A 12,310-nucleotide genomic window follows, 5' to 3' on the forward strand; every position below is an offset into this window, starting at 1 on the left:
GATTGTCATTATATCCGAGCTCAAGTTCAGTCCAAGGTTATTGATACACACTACATTCGCAGCCAAGACCAATTGACTGACATCTTTACCCAAAATCTCTTTCCGCTGCTCAATTCCATCGACTCTTGGGCAAGCTTGGCTCAATGAATCCCCTTGATCCAGCTTGAGGGGGAGTATTGGAAGTAGAGGTCTTTTGTCCTTTGGTTATTGAGTATTACTTTTCACTGTACATCTTTACTTTACTTTACTTTCTACTGTATAGTTTTTTCAGTCAGTTCCATCTCTCTCTTATATAAAAAGAGAGATCTGTAATCTTTCTGTTTTTTATCAAGAAATATATCAGAAAACTTCCACAAGATTTTGTGTCCAGTTTTCTTCAACATCTGGAAAACTACATATTACACTCTTATTTCATGGTCAATAATGAAGAGGAGAAATTTTGTTCAGAGATCCAAGGCACACAAGAACCAAAAAACCGGCAAATACTAAAGCCTAGAAAGAAATACTATACTATATACTGCACTCTCATTATTCAGAAACGGGGATCAAACTATGACCATGTATATAGATTGCCTTTTGCAGCTTCCTCGGATAATGATTTATGACATCTCTGAGGCCACCTCTGATTGTCTCTTCAGGAGAAGTTCTGAAGGCAACTCCGCTGGACTATCTGGTGACATGTCCAATGGAACTTCGGAAGGCGTCTCTGATGCAGTCTCTGAAGGTATCTCTGATGAAGTCTCAGTAGGTATCTCTGTTGAAGCCACGGGAGACATCTCGGATAAAGTATCTGAAGGCATCTCTGATGAAGTCTCTGAAGGCGTCTCTGACGAAGTTTCTGAAAGCATGTCTGATGAAGTCTCTGAAGACATAAGCTCTGATGGAGTTCGAACTTCCCTGAGTTGAACTGAGTTCTCAAAGCAGTGATAGAAACCAAAGTGAGGGAATCTCTCATACCAGGTGTCTTCCGGCTGATGTGTATCCCAATGATCACCACTGCTGCTCTTCCCATACTTGTGAACCCACCCTGAACCATTGTGACCTTCGCCCCATGTTTTGTTCCACCGCTCCCCATACTTGCCTTCCCACCATGTTTCACCCTGCTTCACACCATGGCCATTTGGATCAAAATGTTCATCCCATTTATCACCCCATTTCGACCAACCATCTCCCTCGCAGCGTTCTGCCCATTTGTCAGTGTATTTATCACTCCCACCATGTCCATCATACTTTTCACCCCACCTGCAACAGAAGGAAATAAACTGAAAACTTTGAAAATAGAACTATGTTCAACCAGCGGGAGAGTAGATTCATCGAGACATATACACAAGTATTAGTATGTGCAAAGCAACTGCCATGTGGAAGATTTTCGGACTCCTTGTAAGATAGTTTAAGTTAATATTTGGTACCTTTCATGCCAAATATGAGCATGACCGGCATCAACCGGAGTGTTTGGATCAATTGTACACCACTTATGAGCCCACTTCTCTGCTTGGCCTGATGCATCATAATGCTCCCACCATTTCTCTTGCCATTCATCGCCTCTACTATTCTTTCCCCATTTGTCTGCAGATTTCTCCATATGCACAAGTCCACAGTTCTGCAACCGAATCAAAATTCGCAGTTCAGTTTGTCTTACAATATATGAAACATTTATATTCATAGATTAAAATAAACTATATGAAGTTGATACCATGAGACATGAATTTGGATAAAAAATTTGCATTGCATATCGGTGCAAAATAATTAATGCCTATAGAAGTGCAGGCAAATAGAGGGCCAACGTTCAACCAGATTGAAGAAAATGCACATACATGGAGGAGTTGTGCTACCAATAGGTGCAGGGATGCATAGACATCATCCGAGAATCAGGTAAGGGTGAGGCATTTGAATACAAAACACATTTCTAATAGGGAACACAGCGTACTATTCTTTCTCCTTTACTAAAGAATATAAAACACATTTTACTACATAAACTCTAGCAAAGTTGCTGACTTGCTGTCTAAATCCAAATGGAGAGAATGGTTCACAAATGTCAAATTAATATTCTTTTCAATATTCTTTTCAATAATAGTTCTGACACACAGATGTTAAGAAGTCTAGGGCTACAAATAAGCTAAAAAATGGCTATACTGAATATCAATATGTCAATCCGGTTGGTGAAATATAGGATCACATTTTGGGGTATTTAACTTTTACAGAACATGGGTTGCAACTGCAAAAGGATAAAAAAAACAGCTTTATAAGATGAATCTGACCTATAGTTCTTTCACACTCCCTCTATAAAAGACCAGAGGTTTAGCAAAGATTTTGAGAAGGAATCTAGGAATACAATCACTATAATCCAATTATTTTTCCTGACCCAAAGATTAAGGCTAATGAAAAGAATCCTTATATGTCAAGAAAATGTAAAAATCATGAAGCATTAGTGGCAACTTTGAAGCATTCCTTGATGAGATTAAATGAAAGAAAAAGTATAGTGAAGCCCAATAACCTGCCACATAGCTTCTTTCCAATGTTCACGCCAGACATTTCCATGTGCATCACGTCCCAATTTTTCTGAACCAAGCTCCTTGTGGCCTAACTCATCTGCAGCTTCCCAGTACTTCTCTTGCCACTCAGTAACTTGGTCGGCACTGACACCTCTGATCATTGTCCACCTGCATGTCACACCATCCGGCCTTTGCTCAACTCCAGATTCCTTCCACCACCGAGCTCCATCTGTATATACACCAGATAATGACTCCTCATCCATCTTATCAAGAGCACGAGCAGCTTCTGCAGCATGTATGGAAAACTCATGTCCAAGTTCATGTTCATCTTTTGTGGAAGTAGACTCAGCGACATCCACTTTCTCAACCTCCTTCAGTGACTGCAGAGGGGGAAGAAGAGGGTTCGACAGAATACTCTGAAGAGGAATTGAGAGAACATCCAAGGATCGCTCTTTCTCCTTCAACGGAAGACTCAAGTTTGGATTTGCCGAAGGCTTTTTCGCTGCCTGCAAGTCATCTGAACTATCAATACTCGGCGGTGTCCACGACCAAAAATCTGGACCTGGAGTCACAGCTCCTGAACTACCTTCTGACAGAGGCACAATTACACTCCCATCCTGCATTCCTATCAACACTAAAAGAGTTCAATGTGCAATTCGAAGAAAATGCTCAAATCACTAACAAATAACAGGGAGAAGAAAGGGAGCAATATGCAACTGAATGAATCACTCTACAAAAGTTCACAGAGACAGTAAACCAACAATCTGCAAGTACCAAAGAAGGACATGACTTATTTTGAATATATCTCTTAGAATGGAAAATTTCCAGTCAAAGAAAGTCAACAGTACACAAGCTGAGCATAAATTCAATAAATCAAAAACTTCACATGTTGTTACTAAAACAGGAAACCACAATCTCATTACTCTCTTTTCTTCAATAGCAGCTTTCACAATCTGATAGATGCAATCTCAAGAAATGAAATAAAGCCAAAATTTAACACTAAAAATTTCCATAATCATCATTAGCATCCAGAAATTTAAACTATCAAACTCCAAATATAATTTCTAGAGCAACACAAAGTTCAAACCTTTACCTTCTTCTACAGGAGCCTCGCCGTCCGGCTCAGTCCTCAAACCACCTAACTCCGGTTCACTTTCACTCCTCACTCCACCTGAACCGGACTCCTCCTTCTTTAAGCCGCTCTCTTTCAAAAGCGCGCGAGCCGCCGCGATCGCCGCCGCGGCCCGATCAACGATCTGCATTCGCTGAATCCGATCCCTCTCGTCCTTCGAAACCTCCAGAATCTTCTCGAACTCCTGGCTCTTCTTCTCCAAATTCTCCACAATCCCCTCGCCGTCCGCCGGAGCTGAATTCTCCACTATTTTCTGGAACTCCACCGCCTTCTTCTCGCTCTCCACCGCCTTCTTCCACATTCCGAGGTACGAGTCTCCGCCTCCGCCGCCATCCGAAGACGACGCCCTCAACCTCAAGCTGACTCCTCTGTTCCCGATTCTCCCAAACGGGCGCCGTCCGCGGCTGCTCCGTAAGGATCGGGCATCGGCACCTGTGGCGGTGTAAGTAGAAATGGGAGGCGCGTGGAGTACAGGCGCCGAGATGAGACGACGCCATTTGGTTGGGGAGGAGAGAGAGAGAGAGAGGGTTTTTTGATGATCAGTGGAGGAGTGAAGAGTGGAGGAGAGGAAGTAACTGTAAGCTCAGATATTCTTTACATTATTTTTTAAAAGGAGGGAAAAAATCATGTGTTTCGTACTTTCGTTCCGTGGAATTGAAGGAACGCTTGTGATGCGGATTCTGTTTGGGCCAGATAATACTTTGTTTGTATTATTATTATTATGGGGACACGTGGAGGGAATTGGAGGGAGGAACGCGACTTGACCGGAAAGGGATTCCGTGTGACCCGATTAACGTGTCCCGAGACTTGCCGACTTGGATTGTAAAGCAGCACAATGAGGTTAAGTCTCTAAGATTTGAGATTAGCTCTCTTGATATATGGCTTTAGGCAATGGAGCTTTAGGAGCAGCAATGAGGTTAAGTCTCTTAAGTCACCAACCACACATGGTATGACCCAGGCTAACTAAGAGTCTAAGACAGTGGTTCATCACGTATTTGAGGAAAGAAATTAGTCGATTGATATAATTACCCTATTCGATGGGAGATAGCTTCCCAAATTAACTTTTACTTCGAGAAATGGAACTATGTGAGAATGGAAAATTGAGTACCAATGTGGATTACCATCCTGCAGAAGCTACCTACTAAAGAAAAGCCCCATCTACTATTTAACCACTTGAATACAGGGGCATACTCACATGTACTACATTAGTGTCACTGTTGTATCTTCCTCTAAAGGACCGCATCTGTTTGTTGGACACACTGAAGAATAATAGATATCACATCAAATCACTGACAAATAAAATATAATTTATAAATTGGTGGATCATTCCTAATTGTATTGAAATTTTTTGTAATTAAAACTCAACACCTTAAAAGTGGTTAAGTTGGGACAATATCAGTGCAAGATTGATCCACGGGCAACACTTGTCGCTGTTTAACATGATATCAGAGCGGGTCCCTCTCTAATTACTTCTTCAATTCTCATGGGCCCGATTTCGGTTCCTGCTCTCGCCCGGTCCGGGCTTCTTATCTCGCCATCGGAAAGTTCTGATTAGATTGTCACCAAGTGTCCCTTGGTTTGTTCCGTCCCAATTTATTCCACGTGCAGAACTTAAGTCAGGTTGCAAGTGAAGGGGCGTGTTGGACGTATTGGAGAGTAATAGATCTCATATCAGAAAAGTGACAAATAAAATATAATTTATAAATGGGCGGATTATTTCTAATTGCACCGATGTCTTTTGTGATTAAAACTCAACACCTTAAAGGTGGTTAAGTTGGGACATTGATGCAAGATTGATCCACAGGCCATGCTTGTTGCTGTTTAACAAGCCTACCAAACCGTTATCTTCCTCTATATTAAACTAGTCCAATCTATATCTTTCTAATTAAAATAACTAAGCTAGCTATTGATTGATCATAATTTGATGTAGGACGAGAATATGTCAAATTTAGACAGAAAAAAAAAAACAAAAGTCAGGAAGCGGCGAAAAATCAAAAAGAATAATTTAAAAATCGGTAATTCTCGTGTCAAGAGGTTGCTAGCTGTTGGAATATTCAAGATGTTGTTTTGGACTTTCTGGGTTGCTCGTGCAAAATCTGATTTTCAGAAGCAAATCTGATTTGGAGTAACTTTTGACTAAAATGTTCGTTTGGAACGCATAATATATTTCCGGAATGGGAATAACGAGATCTACAACTCACTTTAGTGAGATCTGTCAGATTTAGGCAAAATATATCGTTTTGTTAATCCGAATCGGCATTCAATATTATTTTAGGTTTTCTAGTTTATTTTAGATTTTGTTTTCTTTTAACCTAATTGGCTTTTAAGCTTGGTTGTTAGTTGCCTTAGGGTTTATTTTCCTATATAAGGAATTTTAATCGATTGTAGTCGTCAGTTTTTGATATTAACAAAACCCTTGAGTTTATCACAATTTTGGTGGATTCCATATTTTTTTGTGGATTCGAGAAAACTAGACTTGTGGATTCAAGTCGCCGTTAGTGGATTCCAACGTTTATATTTCCGCTGCATCATAATTTAAATAGTCTAACCAACCACACAAACACTTGTACATATATATGTATAATCGATATGATATGATATGATTGCTTTGCTTAGCTTAGCTTACCCATATCCTCAAGGCAAATTAAGCAGTATATTATATGATCTTGATTAGTACTAGTGCATTGTTATATTGTTAAATTGTGCAACTCGATCTTCATATTTTTCTTTTTCTTTTATGAAATTTTCCTGTTACAAATTAAAATTTAGAAAATTCATGTGTTTAATATGCAATTTTCTTATAATAACTGATCACATAATTAACAAGTGAAATGAACATAAGTTAATTAACATTTGTATGAAATAAACACTAATTTTTTTAATCGGTATACATTCCATGTAATGAGATCTTGCTTGATAACCTAACCTTGACCTTGATAACAAGAAGCAACTACTGTAAGGATTCCAACCCTCCATCATACATAGAAGTCATTACTGCAAACCGTAAGGAGTACTGAATGATGCAAAGTTGCAAACACTCAAGGATAACAGCTTCTTTGCTTGACATTGTCAACAGATCGGATGGCATATATCACCTCTTGTGTATCGTCTGCGATGAGAAGGTGCATCATCTCAGTATTTAAGGTTATAAGAAAGCGATACATCTGTTTGCATTTATCAATTACAACAAAGTTGGTGCCTCAAATTATAAATTTTCTATTAGCCTTTGTTTAAATGATAGATGATGATAATTGATGAAGAGACATAAAGTTGCTTGATAAGGAAAGCTATAGATGAAATGATAGCTTTGTCTTTGTCCACCCAACACCAGAACCCATCTATTTGGACTATTACGGATTATATTCTTCTCGTGGGACTTCTTTCTTATTTTTCCAGTTTTCTTGAGGCAAAAGCTGTACTGAGCAAATTGCTCTGATACTGTTTCCTTTTTTTATTTGGTGTATTACTCTTGATGATGAGGTTTGGCTTACTATTTTACAATAATTGAATAATTAATTAACTGCTTCATTATGATGTTTACCATTATGGTTTTTGAAGGGGTCCAGAAATGATAAAGTTGAATGTTCATGGGTTGTATAAATGGGTTTTAATACAGTAAGATCAGTGTGATGCCAAAATAGAGATCATCAAGGATCATATATACCCATAACATAATTAATTTCTTAATATGTCTCTAATGCCTATGGTTGACATATATACATATTTGATTAAAAATACACCTTCAACTCTTTCACCTCATCAGACTCCTTTAATTGATAGCTAGTTTGGCTAGAGTTTTTAACATTAACACTGGTTTTTATGTATATGAAGTTGTGAACTAACTCTCCACCATCATTTAGGAATGGGAGATTGGAACTACTTGAGAGTTTGGAACCGTAAGAAGTACAATGACAGTGTTCAATACGGATCGTAGGTGGTGAAATAATCCTTATAATGACAGGAAAGTTTACCAGAGGATAGAACTGCAGCATTACAAGTTTTAACTGATGAATTGTTATGTTTTGAATTTTGATAGCCTGTGAGGGGTAAAATGTAAGTTTACACTTTCACTCTTATATGTCTATCATATAAATAGTGGTTATATTTTGTGGTAGCACGGCGTCATCAGATTGAAAGGTCACAATTGCCGGTGTAGAAGGTTTCCTAAGAGCTTTCAGTCACCTCGAAACTTTTTCAATTATGCAGTGGAGTGGAGGCAAGTTGAATTATGAAGTTTTAGAGTATGATAGTTCGAGCCCACCTCTTTGTGATTTGCACTGAAGAAAAAATTAGCCGAAAGCAAAGTTCATTAGCATATTGTGACCATGTCATTGAAATCCTTGGCCTGCTTTGCTTTTAGCAAACCCAGCACTCCACATTAAGGTTTTGATTAGGTCTCCTTTTCTTCACTGAAATATAGTGATTTAACAAGTCCTTTGAATAATTAAACGAGAGAAGAACAAGAAAGAGTGGACAAAAGGAGCCTCTGTAGCTGTCTCCCAATGCAGATGCAACAGTTTGAAAAGCTTCGAGTAGCTCCAAGTAGAGTTCTTATTAGTGTCTTGTTTCAGTTAGGCCTGCAACACCACACATATTCCATGTAAAAGGAAAACTGCTTCTTGTCCATAATTGAAGGTTGCATATGAGTTAGATTACTTCATATTCATTAATAATGCATAATGTTTCTTGGATGTGCTGTGTACCTTATTGTCTCTAAGACTTGCTAGTTACTATACATGTAATCGGTACACATAAAATTTTGATGATCCAACTCTATAACATGTCGAAGTTAGATTGATCGAACTAGTCAGATTGATCAAACACCAGCTAGATAGTTTTGAAAGATCACATCAAAGCGTGGCTCAATGGTTTTTTCTGCCGATACTAGTCAGATTGATCAAACACTAGCTAGATAGTTTTGTTTGAACAAAAGTTTGTGGCTGGTCAGCACTCAGCACTAGCAGAGATACAATTGTTCTGTGACTTCTATCTTCGTAGTAGGGTTATCTGTATCAAGCACAGTAGTTTCACAAGCTGAAAGACTTGATGCTAATGGCTTCTAGTCTGTTCGATCAATACCCTTCCCCACTGCCCCTTTTTCTGGTACTGCGAAAAACGTTCTCAAATTGCCAAATGAAGTGGTGAGAGCTCCTCAAAGTGCCAAATAAAATGGTGAGAGCTAGTCAGGGCAGCTCAACATGGAGATGATATACTCTTGCGGCTAGCATGTCGATCGCAGCATTTTGAGTCGAAGTGGGTGAGGGCGCACCACAGCAATCATTACCACTATGAGAAGCCTAGCGAGGTAGAGCAATATTTCTCACTAGCTACATATTATGGTATCAGCAACTGAAAATGGTTTGTCGTTGACAAAATCAAGCAACAAAACCTGTATGCTCGAATGATATGCAAAATGATCCGTGTCATGATCAAGCACATTTGTAGAACGTACCCGTGGTGAAGGTGACGAACCAAGGTGTTTTGATTTTCGAACCATATGCATATATACTACTACTGCCGGAATGAAACGCAGCATAGCTAGAAAACTGACAACTTGATATCTCTGTGCCCGAGAGAGAGGCAGAAAAACCATGTCAAGACCAGCATTGCTGCCCTGCATATTCTTCATACCTACTTTCCATCACTAGAAACAGATTGGTCTCTCGTCGGTGCATAAGATACAGCAAGTCAATTAGTGGGTCATCAAATGGAGTGAAGCTACAACCGTCTTAGTATGCATTGTTGTGAAGAGGATTTGAGACATGCCTCTCTGGCTCTCTATGGATATATGGCTCTAAAGTCCTCTTTAGGTATTTGCCGACCTTGCCTACCATATAAAAATGCAATCCTTGCTGAAAGAAAATCCCAGGGAACAATGCCATCTTTTCTAGGAAAACGTAAATCTACCATATTGTTTTAAACTGTAGATTATTGTTCTCACACCTCTTGGCTTAGTAGTTGGTAAATCTATCTAGCTAGTTTAGGGATTCGGTAAAGCATGATGAATAGGTAGAATGAATCTTCCGTTCTTATCAATTGGTTAACGAGATTAGACCTGTGTGCTCCATTACTTATGTGAAGCATGTCAATCAGTTTTGTATATATGTCAATCAGTTTTGTATGTATCGTATCATTCGTATGGAGAGGGAGTGTAATCCAAAGAGAGACAAAATATGACTGAAACCAAGCACAGTGGAGACAAAGAGCACCAGAATACATAAAACACTATAGTAACTTCAAAATGGATCTATCATTGTTGATGAATGATATGAAGGTATAACGATAGTTGACAATTCTTTTATCCTGTAAAACACCTTGAGATGCTGTTATCTGATCAAGAACAAGTGGCACTAATATCCCTTATGGTTTCAGGTAAAACATGCATCTGCATATCACTGTTTTTCACAGAGGATAGCAAGCAAATCATAGTATTGAGTATGTTGTTGTCCTGAGTTTCAAAGTCTGTTATATTAGTTTAATAGGACTTTCAAATTCAAATGGACAACTGAGTTTGTGGGAAATGCCTTGGCGCTCAAACCAGTCTAAGGGTTGAGATCTTTTGTTATGCCAACCCGTGACCAAATGGTTTGATTCTCAAGGCTCCAGCTTGGATTTTATGATACATTATCTAATACAAAGCTGGTCCCTGTGTGATTCAAAAACCAGTCGCTATCGGCTATGTCAAGGTCCACTAATGGACTGGGTAAGAGGGTTTGAAACCTCTTTGCTCCCTGTTTGAATCGTTCATATTTTAGAAAATGTATCTTTGTCTTATTAAGGTTGCTTGTGTCAACTCTCCATTTGGTTACATCACTTTCAGTATGGGAACCAAACACTTCTGTCCAAACCTTTCTGAAACATGTTGAGGTCAGCTTGCGTCATCTTTGATGCCTTGTCTGCCTATATATACCTATAGCTTTGGCTTTGCTCAATGGTTGTTGAAAATTGTCTTATTGCGTTTTCATTGTTGAGTCTAGTTTTTAGCTTGCATTGTTCATGCTGCTCTAAGTTTTCTTCGTGACTGTAAACCTTAGAGCTTGAACTCAAAACCTCTTTCATCAACTCATATCATGTTGCATACCATGAGGGATGTATAGTGCAACCAACCCAAGAAGCGTTCAAGGTTGAATCAGTTAGTGGTTAGCAGAATTCACGAACAAGGCTTTTGAAAATGTTCCATGTTGTAAGAGCTTAGAAATAAGAGAGGGAATAGGTCTAGACTAGTTTGGGACTAAGAAGGATCGCATTGTGGTAGTGTATCACTAGAACTATTATCCTTGTAAGTTACTTCAACTTAGGAAAGTTTGTCTCTCAAGAGTTAAAGACACGCAGTTTTTCTCCCTGCATTCAGGGTTTCTGCGAGTAAAAAACATTCTTGTGTTGTTTCTTTATTTGCTGCAATTTACTTTCTGCAAACTCGTACTTGTTATCCTCAGTTACAGAAGTTAACGAAGATTCAAAAAGGCCTATTCCTTCCCCCCCCCCCCCCCCGGGGTAAGACCTTTACGATCAAATCTCAACAAAATGTCAAAACAGTAACATTAACTTGAACCAGGTAATACAATAGTTAGGATAAATTATTGTGTTTTGACAAACCATAAAAGCATCTTTGTGTCTAAAGGATACACATCTCTTCATATTACTCTTAACACAGCAAATTAATGTTACCACTAGCAAGTACTGGTGAGCAATCAGGCCTGCAGCGCGACAGGAGAGATGCCATGTGGCCTGTGTTTGTAAAGACGAAAAGAGCATCCACGTCTAAAGTATTTGCTGCAAAATGACAATTTACATCAAGATAAGGTTCCACATGCAAGTATAGAGTGGCAAGAAATTTTGATTGTTCTCTTCTAAGGATCTGAAGAAGAATGAAATTTAACAGCAATGGTCAGTTAATTGACAAGTCAGGCCTTTGAAATGCATTAGCAACAGGTCCCTGAGTGGAGCTAGTGATGAGCAAGGCAATCGGAGAATAAGGACTTAAGAGTTCAGACAAGCCAAATGACAAAACAAAAAAAGAATAAGGGCACAATTCAACATTGCACATGAATTTATACATAGCAGTAAACTAATTTTTTCTTTATGCAATATTAAGATATGCTACGATTGAAAGAGAACAACATTGTGATATGCTCCGATTAAAGGAGAACATCCATTGTATATAAATTAAAAATATTACACAAGTAACAATAATTCATGAATACATGCAGTAGTGGACTGATATGATCAAATCAGAAGAATGTTGGGAAAGAAGTGGTTGCCTAATACAAGGCCGACGGATAATTGGTTATCTCAGGATCTAACTTTCTCACCCCTCGTGTGATTTGCGGAAATAACAATAAAAAGAAGACAGAATATTTAACGAGGTTCGGCAATATGTCTACGTCATCGGGGCAGCAGTAGTACTTTCTTCCACTATACTAAATAATGGGATTACAAAAAACACTCACTCTAGACTAACTAAAGTGGTAACACACCTCTCTCTTAAGAGGAATTTTCTTCTCACTAAACTCTCAAGTGAGGATCACACTACTACTATCACACAAACTCTCTCTAGCTAGTTTGTGTCTCTGCCTTGGGTTGGTTCTCTTGGTGCAATCTTTGGTGCCTTATATAGGCAATGAGCTGCATGCAAATTCATGCTCCGTAACATGCACAAGAAAGCAATGTCAAGCTTTCTTCCTCA

General features: G+C 38.8%; 1 protein-coding gene across 1 annotated transcript; it reads right to left on the reverse strand.

The window, feature by feature from the left end:
* Positions 1–458: 458 nt before the first annotated feature.
* LOC101303794 lies at positions 459–4,149 on the reverse strand. Its single transcript, XM_004296550.1, has 4 exons — positions 3,586–4,149; positions 2,495–3,126; positions 1,410–1,600; positions 459–1,242 (listed from the first exon to the last, which is right to left on the reverse strand). Exons 1-4 carry the CDS (start codon positions 3,923–3,925, stop codon positions 600–602), a joined length of 1,806 nt encoding a protein of 601 aa, XP_004296598.1. The 5' UTR covers positions 3,926–4,149; the 3' UTR covers positions 459–599.
* Between the last annotated feature and the right edge of the window lie 8,161 nt (positions 4,150–12,310).

This window comes from Fragaria vesca, linkage group LG4 (genome assembly GCF_000184155.1).
Source record: "Fragaria vesca subsp. vesca linkage group LG4, FraVesHawaii_1.0, whole genome shotgun sequence".
Taxonomy (NCBI): Eukaryota; Viridiplantae; Streptophyta; class Magnoliopsida; order Rosales; family Rosaceae; genus Fragaria; species Fragaria vesca.

Coding starts and splice junctions, on each gene's coding strand:
- LOC101303794 (XM_004296550.1), bottom strand. CDS start 3,925: ATGTGGAAGAAGGCGGTGGAGAGCGAGAAGAAGGCGGTGGAGTTCCAG. Junction 3,127..3,585: donor CGAGGCTCCTGTAGAAGAAG/GTAAAGGTTTGA, acceptor GAACTCTTTTAG/TGTTGATAGGAATGCAGGAT. Junction 1,243..1,409: donor GCTCATATTTGGCATGAAAG/GTACCAAATATT, acceptor CTTCTGTTGCAG/GTGGGGTGAAAAGTATGATG.